The sequence below is a fragment of the Garra rufa genome, chromosome 5, assembly GCF_049309525.1.
Source record: "Garra rufa chromosome 5, GarRuf1.0, whole genome shotgun sequence".
Taxonomy (NCBI): domain Eukaryota; kingdom Metazoa; phylum Chordata; class Actinopteri; order Cypriniformes; family Cyprinidae; genus Garra; species Garra rufa.
In genome coordinates this window covers 28088013-28115881 of record NC_133365.1, presented here as the reverse complement: position 1 = coordinate 28115881, position 27869 = coordinate 28088013, and the positions used below count along the sequence as shown (strand labels likewise).

The 27869-nt window shown below is 37.3% G+C and overlaps 1 protein-coding gene across 1 annotated transcript; it reads right to left on the bottom strand.

Annotated features, from left to right (window-relative positions):
• wdr44 (WD repeat domain 44) lies at positions 1–27491 on the bottom strand. Its single transcript, XM_073839696.1, has 20 exons — positions 27233–27491; positions 26996–27110; positions 23999–24032; positions 22048–22125; positions 20760–21366; positions 19385–19518; positions 19192–19284; positions 18360–18496; positions 17609–17692; positions 16945–17203; positions 16690–16828; positions 7544–7608; positions 7307–7423; positions 7066–7188; positions 6427–6618; positions 2685–2786; positions 2391–2506; positions 2146–2273; positions 838–972; positions 1–755 (listed from the first exon to the last, which is right to left on the bottom strand). Exons 2-20 carry the CDS (start codon positions 27070–27072, stop codon positions 667–669), a joined length of 2709 nt encoding a protein of 902 aa, XP_073695797.1. The 5' UTR covers positions 27073–27110; positions 27233–27491; the 3' UTR covers positions 1–666.
• Positions 27492–27869: the final 378 nt, after the last annotated feature.

Sequence of the window (27869 nt, the reverse complement as noted above, 5' to 3'; positions counted from 1 at the left end):
TTTATATCAATTTTTTTTTTATTTCTGGAATCATACACATAAAAAATCAGGTTCAATTATTTTTACAACATAAAATAACACTGACAAAGATTCTTAAATTGAAATGACTTTAGTTAGTGCTCATATTGGAAATGTGAGATTGTGTGTTTTCCAGAAACATTGACGTTGGCGTTAAAGTGTGCAGGGGGAAAATCACGTCTGTGTGTGTGTTTGTGTGTTTGAAGGGCTGACTACCTGTGTCTCCCGTAACCATTCTGTCTCCATACAGGCTTGCAGTTTCACTCATCCATTAAAATGGCATCATTGCTCAATGCAAATTAAAGCCCTTTTTGTACATACAGTAACAATACAACAATACCTCTCCAAACCATATCAAATTTAAAAGAAAGGAAGGTAAAGAAAGATAGCCGTGATGACGTCTGTCCTTGCTCCTCAACTGTCCCCGCCTTCCAACTTCCTGGGTCCCTGTTCTCTGCGAATAAGGCGGGGCTTATAATCTCCGCCTCCCAGAGCACTCTCCAGCAGCTGATTGGTCAATGAATGAGGGCTCAGTTAGGTGTAAAGTGGCACTGATTTTGTTTTAGCTCTGTCCAAAAGCTGAGAAGAGCTTTTAAATTATTATATATATATATATACTTGCTGGGTGTCATAATTCAGCACAAGCACTCAGTATTTCTTAACATTGACAAAAACTTTAATGGCTCCAGTGAAATCTGCAGAGAGTAGAACTTCAGAGTGGTCTGTTTTCAGGGCGCCTGAGAAAAAGAAGAATGAGTTAGTTTAATTCAGTGCACTTTCGCAATCTCATAATTCTATTTGCAAAGTTCCTGTCAGTACCTGATGGGATAGTCTCAGAGTCGTCCGTGCTATCACTCTTACAGTCCGAGTCTGGCTTCTCTGTCCCTGCCTCCTGAGGCACGATGAGATCCGGATGCGGTGCAAAAATGGCTGAAGTCACTACGGCATTATGGGCTACAAAGCAGAAAGCACACGTAATTTAAGACCCTTAAAAGTGCATTCAATAACAGTTGTTAGAACTGCATGATTGGGGAAAAGATGTAATTGTAGTTTGATTTTGAGTAATCATGCAGCACTAATGATCATTCTTACAGTTGAGGTCAAAAGTTTACATCCTCCTTCAGAATCTGCAAAATGTTAATTATTTTACCAAAATAAGAGGGATCATACAAAATGCATGTTATTGTTTATTTAGTACTGACCTGAATGAGATCTTTTATGTGAAATATTTTTACATATAGTCCACAAGAGAAAAAAAACTGAATTAATAAAATGGTCCCTTGTTAGTTACTTTTTGAATTTGAAGATTTAACTTATTTTGTCTTCTGGGAAACATGTAAGTATTTTCTGTAGCCTCTGAAGGGCAGGACTAAATTAAAAAAAATTATGATATTTAGGCAAAATAAGAAAAATGGACACATCTTCATTTGGTTCAAAAGTTTTCACCCCCCGGCTCTTAATGCATCGTTTTTCCTTCTGAAGCACCAGTGAGCATTTGATCCTTCTGTAATAGTTGCATATGAGTCCATCAGTTGTCCTCAGCTTGAAAAGATGGATCTCAAAATCATACAGTCATTGTTGGAATGGGTTCAAATACACAAAAATGCTGAAAAACCAAAGAATTTGTGGGACCTGAATGATTTTTCTGAAGAACAGCAGGCAGTTTAACTGTTCAGGACAAACAAGAGACTAATCACTAAACAAAACTATCACTAAACAACAACAACAAAAAAACAGCTGTGGATCATTCAGGTAACAACACAGTATTAAGAATCAAGGGGATGTAAACTTTTGAATGGGGTCATTTTTGTAAATTCAACTATTTTCTATTTGTGGACTATATATGACCACAAACAATAACACAAACAATATTGTTTAAATAAACAATAACATGCATTTTGTATGATCGCTATTATTTCGGTAAAATAATTAACATTTTGCAGATTCTAAAAGGGGAATGTAAACTTTTGACCTCAACTGTTTTATGATTTGAACATGGTGTCTGTACAACCTTCAGTCAGTCAGTCATTCCAGATATTTACAATCTGACAGACTGCCAAGACAAATAATTCCTGAAGTATTTTTACCAGTTTAACTGGCACTGCTTCATTTTTGTTCCATCATTACCTTTGATCCCTTCCCAGAAGTCATTGCGGTCTCTCCGTACAGAGGTGAATTTGCTCAGGTCGTGGTATGTGCTCCAGATGTACACATACTTGTCCTCTGAGCCGCTCACAATGAAAGAGTAGTCGTGACTACAAGAACAAGACGAGATCCTTGAGATTCACTCATATTTTTCAACTTCCAATAGAAGTGTAAGATCAGAGATGGACATATCTGGGCTGTGTGTCTTTCAGACTTGCTCCTCTCACCTGAAGCTGGCTTTGATCTGACTGCTGCTGTTCACGTAGCCTTTGTACTTCATAGACAGAGACAAATCTCTGAGGTCATACAGACGAATGCGAGAGTCGTTTGACGTCACCAAGATCTGCAGAGGAAAAGGAAATTAGCATTGACTGCGACTGAATGATGGATGTCAAGTTTCATCACCTTGACATGAATAAAAACATTATTCATGTTATACTTAAGTAAAGAGTGTTTTAAGCCCATCTGCAGCTTTTTCTCTGTTCAGTCTTTTCCCTCTTATATGAACACGTGTCTCTTACCTTGTTCTCTCCTGGCAGCGGCTCAATACCGGTGATTTTGCGGCCCACACGATTTCTGCCTCTCGTGGAGCGAACGTGGATTTGGGTGTGATACTTAAGGCGCTGAGCGGAACATGATAAAAGAAGCGGTTAGTGATTAATAATCGACTTATAGTTGGATTTCTAAATCAATGCTTTGAACATTGTTTTTTTAGAAACTCTTAAAGGGATAGTTCACCCAAAAATTAAAGTTCTGTCATTAGTTACACATCCTCATGTCACAAACCCGTAAGACCTTCGTTCATCTTTGGAACATAAATTAAGATATTTTTTATGAAATCCGAGAGCTTTCGGACCCTGCATAGACAGCAACGCAACTGAAATATTCAAGGCCCAGAAGGACATCATTAGAATAGTCCATGTAACTTTAGTGGTTCAACCTTAATTTTATGAAGCTACGAGAATACTTTGTGTGCAAATAAAACAAAAATAATGACTTTATTTAACAATTTCTTCTCTTCCCTATCAATCTTCAACACAGATTCAAAACAGTACCACAAATGCATATGGTGCTGCTGACGCAGGAGCCAGATGCACTGCGACTTGATTTTAAGCAGAGGAATGCACACGGTCGCATAGATACTGTAAAATGAAATTCCAAGACTTTCAAAGCACTATTTTTTGATTTTCAAGGACTTCAGTCGGAGATCAGACTTATCAAACAATGTCTTCTCATTCAAATCCTAAAAAGAGAAATAGATAAATACAATTATACTAATAAAGAAATAACAAAAATGAAACAAATGTGGAGTGCTACTGCTAAAGCATTACAAAGTATACTAGACTTTTACCATAGTAAAACCACTGTTAATTTTCTTAATGGATTTGTATTTGTGTATAATTTTGCTCTATATTCTTTGTTTTGTTTTTATAACTGTAGAAAAAAATTATTTGCGAACCTGCACCTTAGTCCCGATCTGAATTAAATGATTTGCGATGTGCGCTACCAAGATTCAATCTAAAGCAAAAGATTTGCGAATCCGCTCCGAAGTTCCAATCTAAGTCAAATGATTCATGATGCACGCTCTGAAGTACCGATCTGAATAATGATTCGCGAACCATCATTTCAGATCAGTACTTGGAGCGCGGATCACAAATCATTTGATTTGAATCATTCAATTCACAAAATAATTTACAAACCTGTTCTGATATAAATCAAATTATTCACGATACGCGATTTGAAGTCCCGATCTGAAACAAAGGATTCGTAATACACAAAGTTTCGATCTGAATCAAATGATTTGCGAATTTAAGTCCCCATCTGAAACAAATTATTTGAGATAAGCGATCTGATTGGAATCATTTTGCGATGCGATGGTTTAATGGAATTTCAAAAAGTTCTGTTTCACCCATTTCATTTTTTATTTCATTCTTTTGAGAAAGAAATGAAAGGGAGCAGAAAGAAGATAAACTTATAATATCTGCCCCTTATCAACATAAAATAAATTCCAATTCCAATGAGGTGCGCTTAAACACACGTCAACTTTGCAGCACATATACAATCTCACAAATCAAATATCACATTTTCCTGCTAATTAGAAGCATAATATTTCTCTATTAGTAATGCTTTTACACACTTCTTGAAAACAAAAAACGATGTTGAAGTTTTAATTTCACTATTTAAATTGTTCCACAGACGTTGGCACCTTGCATTGAGACACATCTTTCCTTTGATTCTGTTCTAAACTCGGGTTTCTGAAAGACTTCAGTTCCTCTTAAATTATAGCTACTAACTCTCTTGATGAATCTGTTTTGCAATTTATTAGGTAATGTTTTCTGGTGAGCTTTATACATTATTTTTAGGAGGCTATATTCTAATAAATCATTGAATTTTAAGGTTTTTAATTGTATAAATATTGGATTTGTGTGGGCCCTATATCCACTTCCATTTTTGTAATTTAAAAACTGGTTCTATATATGTCTTATTAGCACTTCCCCACGCTTCAATGCAATAGGTCAGATGTGGAACAATCAATGAATTATATAATAAAAACAAGGCACATTTATTAACAGATTCTTTTACCTTATGCAGCACGGCTATAATTTGGGATACCTTAGATTTAACATGGTCGATATGGAATTTCCATGTTAACTGTTCATCAATCAAAACACCTAAAAATTTAAATTCATGGGTCCTTTCAATCTGTACTCCTTGTTCTGACAATGCTGCATCAAAATCCTTATTTGTACAACTAAAAATCATACATTTTGTCTTACTAATATTTATAGACAATCTATTTGCGTTAACCATCTCATGATTTTCCCAAACTCATACTCTACAACTTGTAATACGTCATTTATATTTTTGCCAGCATAAAATAAAGTAGTATCATCCGCAAACAAAATGCATTTTAGTAAATTAGAAACATTTACAATATCATTCACATAAAGAAGAAAAAGTACTGGACCTAGTACCGATCCCTGGGGTACACCACAATTTATTTGACAATTTTTTGATTTTGTGTTATTGATTTCAACAAACTGCTCTCTTTCTTTTAAATAGCTTTTGACCCACTGATGAGCTATGCCTCTTATACCATATTTATATAGTTTACTCAATAATATTTCATGGTCTAAGGTGTCAAACGCTTTTTGCAAGTCCACAAAGACACTTACAGTAACATGTTTCTTATCCATAGCATTGGTTATTTCTTCTACCAGTTCCAAAATTGCTGTTGCAGTAGAATGATTAGAGCAAAATCCATATTGATTATTATTTAACGTTTTATTTTTATCCATACATTTTTTTAATCTAAACACAAATAATTTTTCTAAAATTTTAGATAACTGTGGTAGCAGGGATATGGGTCTGTAATTCGAAACATCATTTTTGTTTCCGCTGTACCCATCACTACATGCTTTTTAAAATCATTACAAGCGATGTTGAAATTCGAAAATGAATGGGTCTTTTAATTTGATCTAGTGTTTGGTAGTGAACGACTCAATTGATTTGGTTGATCTGTTCCTTATTTCATGCCTTCAGCCACGTTTACACAAAACTGTTAGTACTACTGCTTGCTTAGCTCGATTGTTTTCTGACATTAACTGAAAAAAGCAAAAAAGGTATGATGCTTTATGAATTGTGTGAATTTTGCATGAGAAGATATATTTGCTTATTGACAAAATTAAACACTTATGTCACAGATACATTGTCTTTCAATAATTAAAGCATTTTTCATGTAACCTCTTCAGGAATATTGCTATTTTCAAGGGTTTAAGGCCAGGCCTTAAATAAAAAAATAAAAAAGTCAAATTAAAGTACTTTAAGCGCTTTATGCACCTTGTACGATCCCTGGCATGCCTCGTGATACTCTAGTGAACGTGTCGAAAACTGACAAAGAAGACAAATAGTTGAATGAATTCGCTATTTTTGTTTGGGTTTTTTTTTTTTGCACCCAAAAAGTATTCTTAGAGCTTCTTACCATTATAGTTAAACGACTGATGTCACATGGACTATTTTATCGATGTCCAAATTACCTTTCTGGGCCTTGAATGTGGTAGTTGCGTTGCTGTCTATGCAGGGTCAGAAAGCTCTCTGATTTAATCAAAAATATTTTGTGTTCTGAAGATGAACGAAGGTCTTACGGGTTTGGAACGACATAAGGGTGAGTAATTAATGACAGAATATTAATTTTTGGGTGAACTATCCCTTTAAGTGAACATTACTGTCCTGATCTGAAAGCTCACTAAAAGAAACACGCACCTCTGTGTCATAGAAAATGCAGCGTCCGTCGTAGGTGCCAATAACTGCATATTTTCCATTCTGGCAGAAGTTAGCTGCTGTTATCAGGCGCGTCTGCCCGTCCACCTCGTTCCACAGTGCCACCTTCTTATCTGGAATATTCCATAACCGCAACTTTCCATCCAAAGAACCGCTCAAAAAATACCTGTCATCCTGAGAGAAAAATACACAAACTTATCAAAGTGGACATGTACACTACCATTCAAAAGTTTGGGGTCAGTTAGATTATTTTTAAAGAAAGTAATAGTTTTATTCAACAAGGACACATTAAACTGATTAAAAGTGATAGTAAAGATATTTATAATGTATTCAGTTTCAAATAAATGTTACTTAGTTTAATTGAAATGCTTTAAGTTTCCACATAAATATTAAAGCAGCACAACTGCTTTCAACACTGATAATAATAAGAAATGTTTCTTGAGCACCAAATCAACATATTAGAATGATTTCTGTAGGACCATGTGACACTGAAGACTGAAGTAATTTGTCATCACAGGAATAAATTACGTTTTAAAATACCTTTTATAATAAAAAACATTTTAAACACTTTACCAACCCCAAACAATAGTGTATACCAGAGTACACAAGAGGCGCACTTACCCTGGGATGAAATGCGATAGCTGTAACGAAGTCTATGTGCTGAAAACAGCATAGACACTCCCTCCTGGAGATGTGCCACAAACGAACCGTCTTATCCATTGATGACGACAGCAAGAAGTAGTTCTACTCAGAAAAGAAGAGAGACATAATTATGTTCAACTGCTCTTCATTATACTGTAAATTTCAAATGTTTTCCACACTTAAGTGATTCAGTGGAGCATCGATGACCGTGACCTCTCACCTTCGACCAGGACAGATCCAGCAGGTCAGCAGTGTGACCCTTGTACTTGCAGAACGGAACTTGCCGGAACGGCACGTTTCTGTCCTCAGTGTCTGGATCTTCCACAGCAGCACCAAACTGAGCGAGAGAAGGCAAGAGAGGCCAAATATCTTAGAAATTTTAATAATCATTCATCAGCACGAAATACAACAAAGAACAAAGGAAAAAAAAACAAAGAAACCTAAAAAAACGCCTTACCCCTCCTTCAGTATCTGATTTCGAGGAACACAGACTCTCCTGAGAGGGAGATGGCGACACACGTCCTGAAAGAAATAATAGAGATCTTTATAAAAAAAAAGGAAAACCCAGCACGTCTCTTCTATGTCAGTCTTTGTCGAATGTTCACGAGAGTACCATGACACATGCATGTGGTGCTGCTTAAACAGAAACCAGCGTTCTGCCGAAGAACCAGGATGTGGTGCACTTTGTTTACAAGCAAAAGATGCACGCTGTGCATAAAACAGTCTTTGTAAACATGTCTGAAGATTTCAACAGAGAGGATGAATTTAAATTTTTTGCCTAGGCCCACTTATTTGAACCAGAATATACAGATGATAAACTAAGAGAGATGGACGTTCTACATGAGAATGCCGTTATTTTTGTTTTCTTTGTGCAGTTTTCTTTCTGGGCCTTGAAAGTTAAGTTGCATTGCTGTCTATCCAGAGTCAGAAAGCTCTCGGATTTCATCAAAAATATCTTAATTTGTGTTCTGAAGATGAACTAAGATCTTACGGGTTTGGTACAACATGAGGGTGAGTAACTAATGAACTATCCCTTTAACATCTCACTAGGCTTTAAAACAGAGTTAGTTGTATTGCATTCGCTCTACATGGGCAAAAAAACAATAGCGCTGTGCTTTGAAAGTCAGTTGCTTTCATTGATTTACCCTGTTTATTTTGAAGGAGTGGAAGTCGGAAGACATCATGGCCTTTTTACAAATTAATATCCTTATTAATTCTTACACATTTTTAGTAGATGATCTAGCTCATAAATCTGTGTTTAACTCCTAATATAATTTGTTGTGTAATATTAGTAGTGGCTAGAAAGATGTCTTAATAGAAAATCACATGATGTTAGAATAAATTGTGCTCTGAATGAGATTTGTGCTTGTTGAAGTTTCTCTTTTCTCAGACACCCGAGGTCACACCTCAGGAGGTCAGGATGACCCTCCTGATTACGTGAGCAGTTGTGACCAAGACATCTGTGATCGGGACATCTATGACATGTGTTCTTGATAACTGATCAAATGCAAATCCCTTAGACTTGTATTAGTGAAATCCTGTTGATTTGGTTCTATTTTTCTAAGTGGCTAACTGTTAAGTGTGCGTGTATCAAGCCACACTGATAAAGAGTCTTGCCTGGCTAGGCAACCTTGACGATAGATAAGACCTCTGTGTGTGACTTTATGTGTGTGTTGAATATTTCACACTTATCTAAGTTCTGGACCAATCAGGATCTTCCTAATCTATGCATGGACGTAATTAACAACCTCTGTTAGAGTATAATTACTGTTGTTGTGAACATGTAGTCAGAGCGGCCTACGAACTCCATCGAGAGTGTTGAAGCTGACTTCTGCTGATGAAACTGCAAACTATTTTCTTCAGTAAACATGACTTCGATTGATTGAATCTTTGACTCCTGGTTTTTGTTCATTGTATCTGGTCCTTGGGTTTTTACTGTAAAATTCCCCCTACAGTAATGGTGGAGGATGCGCGGGCAAATTGTTCTTTGGTGATATCCCTGATCAATCAACAAGGTAGGAAGATTTGTAAAATTATTTCTGGTTAGGGATTGTCTGTGGTGGAAGGGGTGGGAGAAGGGAGAGTGATATAGAGACTCACTCAGACGTGAGTGGGTGACACCAGACTTAGTTGAATTTAGTTGGATTGGTAAACTGTTAAATTTGGTTGAATTGGTAAACTGGTGTCGTGGATTTGAGGTGACACCAGACTTAGGTGAACTTGGTGAATTAGTAAACTGGTGTCATGTATTGAGGTACACCTGTAACATTAAGTTATATATGGTTTGGTATGGTGTACAAGTGCACACCTGTGATATTAATAGTAGACTTAGATTGAGAGGTGTGTAGTAGAAGTAGGTGCATCCTATTGGGGGATAAAAAGCACAGTCCAGTAGGGACAAAACGCATTCTCTATTTTGTGGCACTAAAGAGCCGTAAAGGCCAGATAGTGCATTCTGTGGCAATGAGAGCCGTAGAGATGAGATGTACAGTCTGCAGTCTGTGCAGTCTGTTTTAAGTATATGAAATACTGAGAGAATGTAAGACGCTAGAGAGGGGTTCTAGTCGTAAATCGCTCAACCAACTCTCCATTCCTACCACCACAGACAGGGGTACCCCGAGCTTTAGCGATCAGGTCAGATCAGATGGTTAGGGAACAGAGTAACCAAAAAAGTAGTGTTAAAAAACAGAAATAGTAATACAATAAATGTGCACATCTATATATTAATATATGTTAGGGAAAGGACTGGTTGATCTGGGATGTATCAGGAACAACCCCGAAAGAGCTAAAATTGTTGTTTGTATGTTCCTAATTGGAATGGACATATATGGAAATTGGAAATGGAATATACTTTGCAGTTTCATCACGCAGACGTCAAGTGGAATTGGTAAGATCGCCGCCTCAATCTCTTGCTGCTATCATCTCTTTTGGTTTTTGGTTTGTGATAGAAATATGGCTGATAAATTAAGTAACTTGCTTAATACTTATAGAAATAATGAAATAGAAGAGAACAGATGCTGTAAACAGCTCTGCTATGAAGCTCAAACTTTAGGGATATTCTCAGCACAAGTGAAATGGTCAGTCTGGGCTTTGATTCTGATTGGGAAATTAAAACAACTTGATTGGTTACATACAAAAAAAAAAAACATACAATGTATGTGCCTATTTTTAGAGGTGTAGAGTGGCTATTTGTTAAAAATAATCCCAGAATTAATTGAGTAATGATTTAATCTAATTCTTTGTACATAGAAGATTTTAAACGACAAAGAATGAAATCATAAATCTGTTTTAGTCCCTAATTAGTTGTTGTAAGCTCTGACAATGTATTGGACTGAATTCTGGGTTAGTAAAAACACTGTCTAGACACACAGTTAGGCATTAGCATTTTGGAAAAACTTTGAAGCTTATGTTTTGCTTTCAGAAGATAAGATTGCATTTGACCTTGCGCTGTGTGGCTGAAGCTGTAAAAGTAACAGAGTCTTGTCCTGAGTTGAAATCAGTAATAACTGATGTTTGGACAAAAGACTAAATTTATTGTGGTATAGAAAATTTCAGCCACTCAGCATCACAGCCATATGCCAATGTTTAGTGAAAAATTATGTTTGTATAGAAGCTGGTAATATTGTAAACAAGTAACATAAACGGGGGTTTAAAGTTAATTAAAAAGAAGTTTAGATAGCATGAGGTAACATATCTGGGTCAGATAACCCCTGACAGATTTAAAGTGCAATTGTCAAATTTCCAAAGCCATAGGCAGAGCTTTGGAAAGACTTAGCCTTTGAGTTGCAAAGTAAGTAAGTAAAAAAAAGGGACAATAAGGAAGATGTTTATTTGAAAGTGCTTGTCATTTTTTTTATTTTATATAAATTTAAGCTGGGCTATAGTAAAAGATATCACATTGAAATTATAGTAGAAGATTAATGGCATGCATTGCTATCTGTCCTGAATCCCTCAGAGTTCTTTCTCTCTCTCATTCAAAGTCAGCTAAATGCTGTAATCTGAGTTTGTGTCATAAATGATAATAAGCTATTAATAGTACAGCACAATGTCTCAATGCAAATCATAGACACAGAGATGTTAAAGGACATGCTACAGGGAGTTCAAAAATTCTACATTTTAAATTGTATGCAGTCGGAGAGCAATTAGTTGTTAAATGATTTAGAATCTATAGAATTTTGCACAATAGAAGTAATGATTTGAAATAGTTAAACACTTGCATTGTAACTTGTATTGCAGCCAAGAACTTGTTTGTCTTATTTTTAGTCTCCACCATCATACAGGGCCTGATGGCTCTGGCTATACAGCAGTAGCAGAGCATTACACTGAGTGGATGGGTGTGATATTTGAATTCAGAGTAATATTAGCACGATGATTTGAAGATGTCTAATTGATTATATTGATAAAATATTGCTTGGATTAACATGTCTCAATGTTTTAGTACTACTAGGTGGTCTCAATGGCTCACATGGTTCTTGAGTGCTCCTTTCCTAAGCTGCAGAAAATACCAGATTCTGGAAGAAAACTGTCGAGGATGTCCAAATGGAAAGAGCGGTTACCAGTGTGAATGAGGTGATTTCTCAATGACGGGTAAGATCCTCTTTTGGCCAAGCGGAGGGCAACCTAAGGCAGGGGGTCACCGCCACTGGGCACCTGCCCGAGAAGGGAGGTGTTATATTTGAGATGGTAGCGGAGTTGAGCAGATGCTGAATAGGCCTAAAGCATCGTTAAAGGGGGGATCTGTAAGTTACAGCCATCTGCCTCAAAAATGTGCGCTCCTCCAGACCTGATCACCAGCAACCGCATTGTTTGATTGTGACAAGCATCTACAACCTGATGCAAACATGCCAGGGCATCACACCTTGAGGAAAAGGAGCTTATTTATTAAGAGTTAACGGCAATGGGCTTTCAAGAACCATCTGAGACCATGTGATGGCAGCCATTATCTCTAGTAAGACATAACAAAATATCTTTATTCATGTCAGGATGAAGTTGGTTGCTTTACTGACAAGAACTGCATAATATTTGTGGATTCAGCATTATGATAAATTCCTGAATCAATGAGGCTAAGATGATAATAAACTAATATGTCTATATCAGTTTTTACTCTTGCAGGTCCTTAGACATGGCATAGGATAATTACAAGACATGGTGGTGGCTAAAGATGAAGACTGCTTTTGCTGATTGAAGGGATAGTCTGGATAATGAAGGTTAAGTAAATTAAGCATTTAAAGTAAACTATTTAGAGATAAAAAAATGCTGCTAGCATACTTGATTTTAAATAATCTAAATTGAGATTTGAAATAGAAGCTTTAACACTTTTAGCTTTGGTAAGTGAAGTGTTATATTGTAATGAATTTAGTATGATAGTCAAAGTTAATGTCTGGTAAAGCTGTCAAATGATAATTTGTACAGCAGGAGAGAGAGAGACTGCTTGAGTGGAGGCAAGGATGGAATTCTGCCTCTCTTATCAGCCTGCTAAATAAGTTCAAACAAAACAAAGCCATGACAAGCATTGAGACTGGAAAAGAGGCAAGGTAAAAACTATGTTAAACTGGCAGGAAAAAAAATAGTTTAAATCCAAAATCGTAACCTCACATATGAACTGTTTGTTGTTGATTTGGGGAACGATTATGTTGCTTTTGTGTGTATATTGTGCCAATAACCTCTGGAATGAGGGTTTTATCGTTACCGTTGGGTTAAATGAAATGGGAAACTTTACAGAAGTTGATAATTCTTAAGTGAATATGATGAAAAGAGGACACAGAACATGGACAAGCTTTATATAGATTGGTTATTTGGCTTTGTCTGTTATGAGTAATAACTACTTATTTTGTCCTTTATAATACTGATTTGAATCACTCTCTGGTTTAATATGTTTCAGAGTGTTTAGGTAAATTGAATTTGTGAAATTGCCATCCATAATGGGTTAAAAACCCATGTCTAAATTTAACTGAGGGTCTAAATTAAAATACAGCTAACTGTTTGGTATCTGAATGATAAAAGGTAAATGTTTTAGACTTGATGGCAAAGAAACAGTGACACATTGGCTAAGTCACTAACCAGATTATCCAGAGAGCACCCTCACGTTATCGTAAGAAAGGCTGGTGGGCAAACAAAGGAGGAATTAATACATTTTAAGTGTAATATGGGTTAAACGCAAACACAGCTGTAAGGCTGTCTGTGTCTCAAGGCTGAGGTGATGTAATACTTTGGATTGGTTTATGTAGAACAGAGACAATTTAACAAAACATTTTGAATCTGCTGGATAACCTGCTGATGGAGGAATTTGGTGACAAGTAGTTTTAATAAATGTTATGAACAACAAAATTGTTATAGGAACTTTGGAACAGTTTATGAACACTTGTCAAATCAAACCAAATTAATATTACAACAACACTGGCAGGGCCTGTTGATAATGTGCACTGTTTTAAAACAGCTTTAGAAACTGAGGAAAGAATATTTGCCAGTTTACATCTGAGCAAGAGATTTGTTTATATGGTTACAGAATTGTGAAATCTGTCAGTTTTAGAAATTAATGATAATGATCATTGCCAAATGACAAATATGAACGAAGGGTTAGCAGGTGTCTTGACCTGTAACCATTTTTAACTGACAAGACAATGAGAACCAAATTGCCTTTAAACAAAGCCCTGAGAATTTGCTGAAAGTCCTGAATTATATGCTGTAATCTGAGTACAGTAATATGGTATGATAATTGAGAAGATTGAAATTACAATAATTAGGCATTTGGGTATCACTGAATAATTTCATGATATAATGATATGCAAGGCAATAACAAGTCTTAGATTTAAAGTTATACACATTGATACTGACAATGTCATTTGGACTAAACTTAATAAAAGGGCTGTTAAGTAACAATTATGAACTATTCTAGGTTTAAGTGGAATAATGATTATGTTTTCTCTTTTTCTATTTTTAACAATGGCTTAATTTGGGTCTTACTTATGTTGGGTTTGTTTATTTTAGACCGCCATTGTTTTGGACCCCAAAATGGTCCATGATAGGGAATGAATGAGTGGATTTACAATCCCTCTTCTTGCACTATATATTATAGCCTAAATAATAGTTTTTGTAAAAATAGGATATCTATCTTGAGAATGCTTATTAATTTAGCTTGGCTTCCATGGAATAAATAAGCTTGATTCTTGTAATCAGTTAATTTTCAGATATTACCAAATTAACTAAGAGGCATTATATTTGTATAAGACAGGTAAAGACAATTGTGTCTAAGATAATGACAGCCAACAATGCACTACATGCACTGTAGGACTTTTAGTTCCAGTGTAGTTATTAAAGGGAAAAGATATTCAGTCGTGCTCACAGGGGTTGTGAGAAGCAGCAGACCAATTAAAGAATTGTTTCCATTGAAGAAGTATAATTCTTGGAGTTGAAAAAATGTGTGCAGTATGCTTTTGGCCAATAGTTGGGATTGATTTTAGTATGTTTATATATAAGGATGTTTGTTAATTATCATTTGTTAAGGCTGACTATAAGTGAGCAAATTTTGTAGATGTTTTATCGCAGATACCAAGTCCATTACTAGAACGGAACAACTACATGACCATCTTAAAGGTAACTGCTTTAGCGCCACTTCAATGGTCTATAATGTCACTGCTAGATGCATTTAAATAGGTTTAATTTGTGTTTGGAAATTATTGCTAGCAGAAAAACTAAGACAAAGAGAGCACCAAGTTAACTTGAATGTTACATTTACAGTAGGAACGTTTTTACGGACGTGACAGATTCGGTAGAGGAGTTTGTGGAAGTTTTAAAGTATGTTTTGTACGCGCTTGGAGGATATCTAGGACTAGATGTCTTAATTATTTGGAGGATGGTTTGTTGTTGTTTCTTGTACGTTTTTAAATATGTCTGCAGGACAGTGAATCCTGTACAAGGAGAGATGTGCCTGCTGAAGCTGTCAAACAGCTTACATCAACGATTGACCAAAGACAACGTCAACGCCCTGTTGTGAGTGGAAGGTGGGAGAGCCCCTGCCATGGGGACCGGAATTTTTAGGTTCCGGCTTGTCCATGATGGGGTGAAGAGACGATTGTGACCCGCCAGGGGAGCATGACTTAAAACCTCCGCCTTCCGTAGTGACCTCACCTGGTAGACCGGACGTGGAGTATTGGACTCCACAATTGGTCTAAACGGGGGATTGAAGGAGTGGAAGTCGGAAGACATCATGGCCTTTTTACAAATTAATATCCTTATTAATTCTTACACATTTTTAGTAGATGATCTAGCTCATAAATCTGTGTTTAACTCCTAATATAATTTGTTGTGTAATATTAGTAGTGGCTAGAAAGATGTCTTAATAGAAAATCACATGATGTTAGAATAAATTGTGCTCTGAATGAGATTTGTGCTTGTTGAAGTTTCTCTTTTCTCAGACACCCGAGGTCACACCTCAGGAGGTCAGGATGACCCTCCTGATTACGTGAGCAGTTGTGACCAAGACATCTGTGATCGGGACATCTATGACATGTGTTCTTGATAACTGATCAAATGCAAATCCCTTAGACTTGTATTAGTGAAATCCTGTTGATTTGGTTCTATTTTTCTAAGTGGCTAACTGTTAAGTGTGCGTGTATCAAGCCACACTGATAAAGAGTCTTGCCTGGCTAGGCAACCTTGACGATAGATAAGACCTCTGTGTGTGACTTTATGTGTGTGTTGAATATTTCACACTTATCTAAGTTCTGGACCAATCAGGATCTTCCTAATCTATGCATGGACGTAATTAACAACCTCTGTTAGAGTATAATTACTGTTGTTGTGAACATGTAGTCAGAGCGGCCTACGAACTCCATCGAGAGTGTTGAAGCTGACTTCTGCTGATGAAACTGCAAACTATTTTCTTCAGTAAACATGACTTCGATTGATTGAATCTTTGACTCCTGGTTTTTGTTCATTGTATCTGGTCCTTGGGTTTTTACTGTAAAATTCCCCCTACAATTTCCTAGACAAAGATCAAGCTTAACCTCAGGCTAAACTACACAGTAAGTGGTGATTCATCTTTCAAACTTAATCTAGCTCTAGTAATTAATTTTATTACGAACAGGTCCATTCAACACATTTGACAACCAGCAAGTGTTCAAATACTATTGGGGCCACTGTATAAGAACTATGTGAAAGTTACAGGCTGCTATGAACAGACATAGAAAGTCTTTATATATGATCCTGGACCACAAAACCAGTTATAAGGGTCTTTTTTTAACTGAGCTGAATAAATAAGCCTTCCATTGATGTATTGTTTGTTAAGATAGGACAATATTTGGCCGAGATACAACTATTTGAACATCTGGAATCTAAGGGTGCAAACAATTTAAATATTGTAAAAATCACCTTTAAAGTTGTCCAAATGAAGTTCTTAGCAATGCATATTACTAATCAAAAATTACATTTTGATATATTTACAGTAGGAATTTTACAAAATATCTTCATGGAACATGATCTTTACTTAACATCCTAATGATTTTATTGCTACAAATATACCCGTGCTACTTATGACTGGTTTTGTGGTCCAGGGTCACATATACAAGACTGTGGGTGTGTGTGTGTGTGTGTGTGTGTGGTTACCTTCTGTGTTATACTTTATTCTCATGTTGTTAAAATAGTCATAGGCGTTTTTTAGAACCCAGATCCGAACCACATTATCCTGCCCTGCTGTAGCCAACAGCCGCCCACAATGAGAGAATTTCATTGTCCAGACAGCACCCTGAGACAGACGGAGAGGAAGAAGGAGTGGTCAAATCAATAAATAATTAACTAACTACATCACACATGACAAAACATGCTGAAGTTCACATTAAAGGTCACACACGCTCTCCTCACCATGTGTTCTCCACTCAGGTCCTGCACTACTTTGATTTGGTCAAAGTCAAAGGGCCCTTTGAAGCTGTGAGCAGCTTTAAACTTGACCGGTCGAGTGTATGGCATCCCCTCGTCATCACTTGACGATGGGTCATCCTGGTCTGTGTGGAACACTTCATCTCGGACGCTCTTGACTTTATTCACAGCTCTCTCCCCATATTCCTCCGCCAAGTGCTTCGCCCTCTTCACAGACTTACCCAGAAACTTCTTCAGCTGTGTACTGAGTGAAAAAAGAAAATCATTCTCAGTATCCTTCAAGGTATATGCTTTTTATTTGGTCGTAATTACACTACCATTCAAAAGTCTGAGATTTGTAATTTTTACTATGAAAATATTTTTTGAGCACAAAAATGGCACAGAATGATTTCTGAAAGATCATGTGACACTGAAGACTGAAGTGATGAATGCTGAAAATTCAATTTTGCCCTGAATAAATTGCATTTTGAAAAAAAAATTAAAATAGAAAATATTTCACAATATTACTGTTTTACTGTATTTTTTATCAAATAAACGCAGGCTTGGTGAGCAGATAAACTTGTAAATGGTAAAGTACATTTTATTTTCTCATAATTGTGTATTTTTACTCAAGACTGACTACAGTTATAAATAAACATCCATGTCTTACGTTCTCTGTTTCAGTTTCCCTCCATCTGTGTCTGAAAGTGCAGGCTGGGATTTTTCATCATCATCCGACTGTGCTGCATCATTTCTGCCAAGAATAAAAAAAAGCAAGTGTGAGATCCCACCCTAAAGCGTTCAGAGCTGCTGGCTTTCAAAATTAGGTTGCATTTAATCCTGATGTAAAATGAGAAATTAGAAACACTGATCCAGGACCAGATCCAACTATCCAACTGTTTCAGATTAACCACACTAACCGAAACTACAAAACTGTTATCAGCTCAGCATTATGAAGCACTTCTTGCCAAAATGTTCCACTTGTGTTCAAGTGGTTTCAAATCAGAAGAGTGCGGAAGAGGAGAAGGGATTACATGCCTTCGCCCTTCAAAAGAGGAAAAACAGTCTGTAGGTTTCATTCTGGCTGATAAAACAGGGGCAGATGAGAGTGTAGCGAATCGGATTACTGATAGGATTCGATTCTGCTGCCTGAGGGCCCCACCACATCAGCACAAGCAGAGTGTCACATAAGGAAAATGATCCTTGATATTCACATAAATTTATACACATAAATGTAAAAGCAGCTCAGAAGAGTTCCAAAACTCTTGGATTATAGGATACAGTAGGACATCTCAGGCAGCATGATGTCTTTAAAATTTGCCAATTTTTTCATGGAGCCCAATCAGAGAACATTTGTGTGTCTATGTCTGAGATTCAAGTAAACAGTTGGTGGGGTGTTATGGGAAATGCAGTTCTCTTACGTGATATACTCCTTGGTTCTCCTCATGATGTGCAGTGTAAGCGGGTTGATTCCAGTCGGTAGTTTCTCTTCTGCCTGGATCAGGGGGATCTCCTCACCAGTGTCCAGATTCTTGATCATCACACTCGCAAGAATCTCCTACACAACAAAAACACACAAATTACTGCCTTCGGTAATAATCATTAAAGCAGAAGAGAAGAAATTGTTAATAAAGTCATTATTTTTGTTTACTTTGCGCACAGAATTTTAGTAGTCACATGGACTATTTTATCTGTGTCCTTACTACCTTTCTGGGCCTTGAACATGGTAGTTCTGTTGCTGTCTTAATTTGTGTTCTGAAGATGAACGAAGGTTCATCTCGCATTTGGAACAACATGAGGGTGAGTAATTAATGACAGAATTTTCATTTTTGGGTGAACTATCCCTCTAAATATCTTGAAAGAGTTGTTGGATGTTGTTATATGACTATTGTGTAGTTCATTTATAGTGTTTTACTGCTCAAGAATGTATTTAGGCTTTAAAATTCATAAATGTTAATTTGTGAAAATTATCTTAATGAACAAAAACTTATAAGAATCTTACACATTTGGTGGTCACAGAGCTTATTTTCTGCCTAAAAAAATTATATAATACCTGCAGCCCTCTATTCTTATGCTTATGCTTGCAATATATGTTCACACACACACACACACACACACACACACACACACACACACACACACACACACACACACACACACACACACACACACACACACACACACACACACACACACACACACACACACACACACACACACACACACACACACACACACACACACACACACTACCTCATCTGTAAGCTCTCTTCCTGAGTTAGACCTTGGTCTTTGCGGCCCGGCAGTCTCGCTTCCACTAGGACTTGATGTCTGTTCATCGTTTTCCTGCTTATACAAAAGACCAGATGGAAATGTATGATGTCATATATTCAGTGTGAAATCTGGATATTTATATTATTTGAAATGGCTGTAATTAAATGCAAACCTGTGCAGTAACCACTTTATCACCACTAGTGGCACTAGCGAGGTCCAGTGAGTGCTGGAGGTCTTTAGAAATACATCGCAGTGTGGCGTTTGGGCTGACCAATCCACACAGCTCGTCCGCTGGCTCTACAGAAACTGACCAATCACAGAGAATTTATTATAGAATAGTTATTGAGGAATAGTTAATTTCTCAACCTCATGTAATTTAAAACTCATAAGACTTTCGTCTTCGAAACACAAATTAAACGAGAAGTTCACTTCCAGAACAAACATTTCTAGATAATTTACTCACCCCCTTGTCATCCAAGATGTTCACGGCTTTCTTTACTCACATAGATTTTTTTTCTATTGTTTTTTGAGGAAAAAAAATCCGGAATGTTATTCATATAGTGGACTTCTATGGTGCCCACAAGTTTGATTATCCAAAACGCAGTTTAATTGCAGATTCAAAGGCCTCTAACCGATCCCAGCTGAGGAAGAAGGGTCTTATCTAGCAAAATGATCAGCTAATTAATTTTTTTTTTTCAATTTATATACTTTTTAACCTCAAATGGTCGTTTTGTCTAGCTCTGGGTGAACTCTGGTTCATGACAGTCAGGGTAGGTCAAAAAACTTCTCCTCCAACTTCAAAATCATCCTAAATCGCTGTTTTACCTTTTTGAGATGTGAGTTTTTCGACATACCCTAACTGTAATAACCGGGAATGCAAGGTTTTTGAGGTTAAAAAGTATATAAATTGTATACAATTTTTTTTTATTAAGAAGATAACCATTTCGCTAGATAAGACCCTTCTTCCTTGGCTGGGATCATTTAGAGCCCTTTGAAGTTGCATTTAAACTGCACTGTAGAAGTTCAAACTCGGGGGCACCATTGTAATCCACTATATGGAGAAAAATCCTAAAATGTTTGCCTTAAAAAAACAATTTACACATATGCGACATGGTACTTATGTGAACACGTGTCAAACCCTGACACAGAATAGAAGAGATTGTAGAATAACCTTTTTTTTTTTTGTTTTCTTCACATATAAAAGTATTCTCGTAGCTTAATAACATCACGGTTGAACCACTGATGGACTATTTTAACATGGTTCTAACTACCTTTCTGGGCCTTGAACGTTGCTGTCTATGCAGGGTCAGAAAGCTCTTGAATTTCATCGAAAATATCTTAATTTGTGTTCTGAAAATGATCAAAGGTCTTACAGGTTTTGAACGACACGAGGGTGAGTAACTAATGACAGAATTTTCATTTTTGGGTGAACTCTAGCTTCAATATTTCACATTTAATTTGATACCAATAAGAAGTGTTAATCACCATAGATAGAGTGGATTTTTTAATTGTTAAACCAACAATATTTAAAAACTCTACAGTCGTACCTTCTAGTCCTGTTGGTCGTATCACCTCCTGGGATTTTTTAGCCGAAAAGCTGGGCCTTGAGGGAGGAGGCGGCCTCGGAGGTGGAGCCCCGCTAGGCGGAGGTGGCCTTGAGGGTGGCTGCTTCTTGGTGCTAGCTACAATGTCTGGCTCCACTGTAAACTGTCTAGGAGGTTTGGAAGGGCCAGGGCCATCTCCATCATTCATTGGGACTTGCTCTAAAATATCAGCAGTTTCTGCACATGGCAGGGAGGCGGGTTGCGACGGTTGACCCAAAGCGCTTGTAATGTCAGGAGGGGGTGGCATAGCCTGGTCCTGACTTGTTTGGTTGGGTCCAGCCACATCAGGTGCTCTGTCTTGAATGTCCTGTGACCTCACTTCCTTCGGCCTTACATCAGGCAGCTGCTCAGATTGACCAGAGTCAAGTGCTGTAACATCAGGATCCTCTGGGGGCACCAGGGCGGCTTCAGGAACCAGCTTTTCTTGAAAACTGCAGCCTTCGGCTTCTGCCTTCTCCCCTTCGGATGTGGCTGCACAGGCCTCGTCTTCTCTCAACAACTGATCTTCCACTCCACTTTTCTGACTCTCCTCTATAATACTGTCAATGATCTGGAAAGAACAATGAGAACAATCAGTCAGAAAATTGTGCTTTAGCATTCATGCAACTCATCAAAAACAAAAGCTTTGTTTACACTAGGCATTATAGTGTTTCCCTACAACATCAATAATGATGTCTAAAGAGGGCTTAGAGTCCACATTTATTGATCAAGAACAGTTTGGCATCCAACCAATTTGCGATATATACTCAGGAGGAACAGAATTATCAAGAGAGTTTCAAACACATACCCAGCATTGATTTTTGTTTACTGGAACAAAATACTGAGTTTGTTTTGATGCAATGTTTTCCCTATTCTTTTGAATGTTGATACTTTATTTAACAAGCTCTTTATTTTTCTACCCTAACTATGCATGATTAGACAGCAAATTGAGATTTAATATTTGCATTAAGCATTTTTCTTGCTGGGTTGCAACTGACCCGTTGACACAGACCACTTAAGTGAAATGACCTGCTTTTTTGGGCTGACATCCAACAGCAAACATGCACTAGAGAGCACAGCATGCTTCTGTTATAATTACTAAAAAGTAAAACAGAGAGAGAGAGAGAGAGAGAGAGAGAGAGAGAGAGAGAGAGAGAGAGAGAGAGAGAGAGAGAGAGAGAGAGAGAGAGAGAGAGAGAGAGAGAGACTAAAAATAAAGAATAAAAAATTCAAAGCTCTATCGTGGCCAAACCTGAAGAGAATCATCATGGCGGGATTCAGGCTGAGCCAATCCAGCGGCGACATCCTGTACCGCATTCTCAGCAGGACCCTACATACAATCAAAAGCAACAGATGAAAAACCACCCAATTCTTTAATATACACCCTTGCCGTCAGTTATTTATACACAAAAAAAGTCGAGTCAAACGTCCTTACAAAGTCATTAAAGAGTTCTAGAATTCTCTAGAAGTTCTTTGAAAGTACTTCAACAGCAGTTGAGCCCTGGTTTGTTTGACAGGATCGGTTTTATTTAAATAATTAAACAGAACTAGCAGAGCTTCAAACTCTATCAACCGCAGATCATCTTTCCATCCTGCACTCATGTGACAAAAGCACTTCACTAAAAGGTTAGAACCATCACCCTACTAAGACTTATGACTCAAAAAAACCCAATACCAAATCTGACTCTACGAACCCCCTGCCCCTCGCATGTTCATTTAAAGAGCAGGTCATATGGGTTTCGAAAAACATATTTTTTGCAATTTGTAACATAGCTATCCTACAATGTAAACAGTCTGCTAACTTGTAAATCAAAAAAGTGCATGATAAAAAAAAAAAAAGATATTGTCTTGCAAAAAAAAAAGTTGACTGAGCCACCTTAACGAGTCATCATATTTTCAAATCTTCTGCCTGATACTGATATACGTCACTAGGTAACATATTAGCATAATCCCCGCCTCCCCGCGAAATACAAACAGTCTAACCTGCCCACAAACACTTCCGCTAGTGTGTTTACATCATGTTGAGAAGACGCTGTGTTCTGGGGCTGTGTAAGCAATTTTGTTTTGTTTTCATTGCTGAAAGATGTTGATGTTAAGAATCAGTGGTTAAAATTACATTGTAAATTAAAATACAATTTGAACATTTTGTTGTGTGCTCTTCATTTTACAGAGGACTGCTTCTCTTGTCCTTGAAAGATAAGTCCGTACCTTTATTGTTTGGACCAACAAGCGTCTCTAAAGCACAACCTGTAAGTGTGATTAATACATTATGTGTATATTTTCAATTGAGTGCTCAAAATATCAATTTTTTTTAGCTAATATGTGATGTATACCTAGTGCAGCTTTTGGTTTCCAGGTAAACCATGATATTACTGTCTTACTGAAATAGTTCTGATAATTCGCTGTGAACCCACTATTTCTTAAGTATGTGTCGATTAGACTGTCGTTGTTCTAATTACATTAATAATAAAGAAAGTAGACGGATTTTGGTTTACAAACAGTATTGTTTCATCAGTTAGTCACGTTAGCACTCGGCTGACGTATCCACCATTATTGTTTTGTTAAGTGTTTACAGTTTAGCGGCTAAACTTTAGTTGTGGGCACGATTCACTTGCATAAGTGTTAAACAAAATGTATTTATTTTAAGAACGGATTTAAGCACTATATTACTGTTTTATGTAAAGGCGTAACTTTCTCAAGTACTCCTCTCTGTACCAAGTCACAACAGACTTGGCCAGCTGACCAATCAGAGCAGAGTAGGATTACGAAAGGGAGGGGTTTGCACAAAACTGCTTTGAACGAATCGTTTCGAAATAATTGACAAATGACTCTAATATAAAATGCATATTCTGAGAAAATTACAATGTTTTCTGACCTTATATGCATTTAAACCTGCTGTAGGGGACTCCAACACAATATTAGGACATTTAAAAAAAAATACATATGACCTGCTCTTCAATACATGTTTTTGCTCACACTATTATTCTTTCAGGTTCCGATAAAGGTGTAGTGCATTCAATTCCACTTACACAATTTACCAAGGCAATCAAGTAGGCAGATTCTATCTGGAACCACCCATTGGTAAATGCTGCTAAATTCCTTTCCATTTGCTCAGTAAATTCTTACTTAATTTTCTTTTTCATTAGAAAGGACATTCTAGTGCACAGGTAGAAACATTTGTGTATGTAACAGGAAACTCTTACCCCAGGCTGAGGAAGTTCAAACTTTGCAGGTGACCTTTAAGAAGTAAGAGAAGAAATAATTATTAAAACACTGGTCACCAAAGCACAGACAGTTCCATTTTGACATATATAACCCTGGACCACAAAACCAGTCTTAAGTCGCTGGGGTATATTTGTAGCAATAGCCAAAAATACATGGTATGGGTCAAAATTATTGATTTTTCTTTTATGCCAAAAATCATTAGGAAATTAAGTAAAGATCATGTTCCATGAAGATTTTTTTTTTGTAAAATTCCTATTGTAAATTAAAATGTAATTTTTGATTAATAATATGCATTGTTAAGAGCTCAATTTGGACAACTTTAAAGGTGATTTTCTCAGTATTTTGATTTTTTTGCATCCTCAGATTCCAGATTTTCAAATTGATGTATCTCGGCCAAATATTGTCCTATCCTAACAAACCACACATCAATAGAAAGCTTATTTATTGAGCTTTCATATGATGTATACATCTCAGTTTTGTAAAATTTTACCTTATGACTGGTTTTGTGGTCCAGGGTCACATATATGCTCACATACTTAGTTAGTTAAAGTGCCCCTATTATGCCTTTTCAAATATGATATTTCATGTAGTGTGTCATGTAGCTGTATGTGAACATAAACTATCTGCAAAGTTGTGACGCCGACAGTGCACTATAAATGAAGTTTTTGTCTAACAAAAAAAAGAGTCGGCTCACATTCGCCTAAACGAGTCGTCAGCAATTCGAATCTTTTTTCTGTAACGGCCACACGTCACGAGCTACACATTTGCGTAATGTCCGCCCACGTTCAATTTCGCGAACAACTTGCCCGCCCACAAACAGTAGGCCTACCATTTTCACGTGGATTAACGTTACATCATGTCAAGAAGACGCCCTGCGAGTGAATTTGTTTTATATGCCCTTCCGAAAGATGAAACTACCAAGGATGAGTGGTTAACATAAATTTTTTCAACACCTCAGCAGTCCAATTCCAATCTTGTGTTGTGTTCGCGTCATTTTACTGATGACTGTTTTTCCAATCTTGGGGAGTAACGTTACAACGCGAGATTCACCAAACACTTGGTTTTAAAAAATGGATCAGTGCCCAGTTTATTTGGACCGGCTTGCTCCTCTGAACTTCTACCTGTAAGTATGATTAATAATTGATGATTGTATTTTCTAGCGATCGTTCAAAATACGTCTTTGTGTACGTTATGGTGTGTAACAACCCCGCACATGTCTTGGTAAGCGGCTAACTTGCGTTTCTGTAGTTCTGTTGTTCAGCTGTGAGTGCAATGTAGTCTAAAAATTGTGATTGATGCAGCTTGACTGTCTGTCTGCCTTATTAGTTTAAGTAATGATAATGATAAACGATGGCTTAACGCAGTGTTATGGGTTGTACGTTACAGTGTTGAAGTTCACAACGTAGAGGTGTGCCCGGTTCGCTTACAAAAGCAAATTGCAAGCACTTCCCACAGTTATAATATGACACCCACTGAGAAACGTCCTGCTCCAGTCGTGCTTGCAAAACAGTTTCTTGTCTATGTGCCACTTCAACCGTTTCATCGTCAGACTCCGGCTCGAATTGATAGGGTAAAATCGAGGCTATCTTTTCTACGCATTAACAGGTCTCCACAGCTGTCGTTCAGTTATGCCAATGGGCGTTTCGTTTTGCGCTGAAGCGGTAGACCAATCCAAAAGGACTGCACCATCTGACCAATCACAGCAGTGAGGGCTCACTGAAAGGAGGGGTTTAGAGAGACTGATTCTTCGAACTGCTTCACACGAGTCGTTTACGAATCATTTAGAAACGGGGTAAAATTAAATCTAATTTTTGAGAAAACTAAAGTGTTTTTTGAACTTGCATACATGTAAACCTGTTTTAAGAGACTATTACAACAATATTAACTACCTTTAACATGGCATAATAGGGGCACTTTAAGACCAATTAGTTAATGTCAATAAAGTTGTGTGTACAAAAACAGTCAGTGGGTGTGAGGGCTCCTCCTCGAACCTAAGGTCTGAGCCTAATTAAAACTAGCTAGTGTGGCCCGCCTGACACAGCATTCATGAACAGACAAGCCCCTCAATCTCATTCATAACACACCCTTTAACCAGCGAATCTGAACATCCAACACAAAAACTTCAGAAGCAATTGTTGATGAAATTGTCAAAACATTCCTCAGATATTGTGACACAGCTCTTCTCACACACACCTTTGACCCTAGCTATGCTGTGATAACAAGAACGGGTGGATTTTTCTATACTGAACAACCTGAAGATTGCTCTTCACAAAAGAGCAATTATTCGTCTAAACCTTCAAGACTTCAAATCTTTGTTCACACTGAGAATCTGAGTCACTGGGTTTCTGAGTCATCCGGGCTCCTTATCTGAAAATAGCGGTCATGTTTGTGACTAAAACACTGCCTGTCAAACTAGTCTCAGTCTAAATACATGCTATACAAAATGTAAGACTGTCATTTTATAAAATGTCTACATTACTAGAGAATGCTGCTTGAATACAGTGGGAAAATGCAAACTGGCCCAAGGACATGGACTGGACATTTCTTGCAAAATTATGTCCTCATATTATTCCACAACTTAAATTTAACGACTTTCTTTTTTCAAAGTTCTTTTTTGTAAAAGTTAAAGCATTTGAAACAGTTTTGTTCAAGTGACAACACCAAAACAACATAGCAGCAACATCATCTGAACGCTACGTGTCAAAGCAAGATTGTGGCAGTGGTTCAAAACCACTCAGCTGACTCGAACGTCCAAAAAAATGCTGTCGAGGTATAGAGTTCACTAGTGTAAAAGTCATATGACTTTATATATTCACATATATGTGGCTGTATAGAAGCAGTAAACCTATAAACAAGCAAACTGTTGACAGCTTTGACAGGCGCAGGTTTAATCTCCATTCACATAAAGTACATCAGACATCACACTGGCGTAATAAAAACAATATGTATTTTGTTATATTGCATATAAGACTCACGCATGAGGTGAAGGAGTGAAGTTGACATCCTCCGCAGCATCGTAAAACTCCTCCGTGTCGCTGGTGTCCGACGCCATTGAGCCCGGGCTGCATACAGAGGCCGCCGCCACTGTTGCTGTTTCAGCAAACGAGAAAAAAGTCCCAGAGCTTGTGAAATAGAAGCCGATAAAATAAACCTCCGACACGTATCTGGATTTGCTCTATGGCATGAGTGCTAAGAGAGACCGCTCTGCTCACCTGAATGTACGATAACGCAAGCAGACACACGGCCTAGATTACAAGATCTCAGACAGCGGGGTTGAGTTTTATTTTTTAAAGCAAAATCACCCGGTTATGTCGATCTGATCAGGTGGTAATGCAATACGAAGGTCCGCCCGAAGCTTTCCATGCGGACTGTCAGTGATCCTGGCATATCGGGAAGATCCCCTACCGGGATTTATGATCGAAAACAAACCGAGAGGAGGAAGAGAAACGGCGACAGGTCTTCTCGCGTCCACCGAAGTCTCGCAGCATCTCGCGGTGTTTGGAGGCATGTTCTTTTGGACAGCTGATCTGTAGTTTCTATTGTGAAGCATACTGCACGGACTTAGGTTGTTTGGATGGATTCTTGATCAGTGAAAGAGATAGATAGATAGATAGATAGATAGATAGATAGATAGATAGATAGATAGATAGATAGATAGATAGATAGATAGATAGATAGATAGATAGATAGATAGATTGATTTTGTGATTCCTGCTTTCATCCACTGGAGAGTGCAGTAGGCTTTGGTCAGTATAATTCGGTATCAGAGCTATGTATAGATCAATGTTAGTTGTTACTATTAAATTATACATGTAAATACAGATATAAAACAAACAGTAAAGTCATTTGC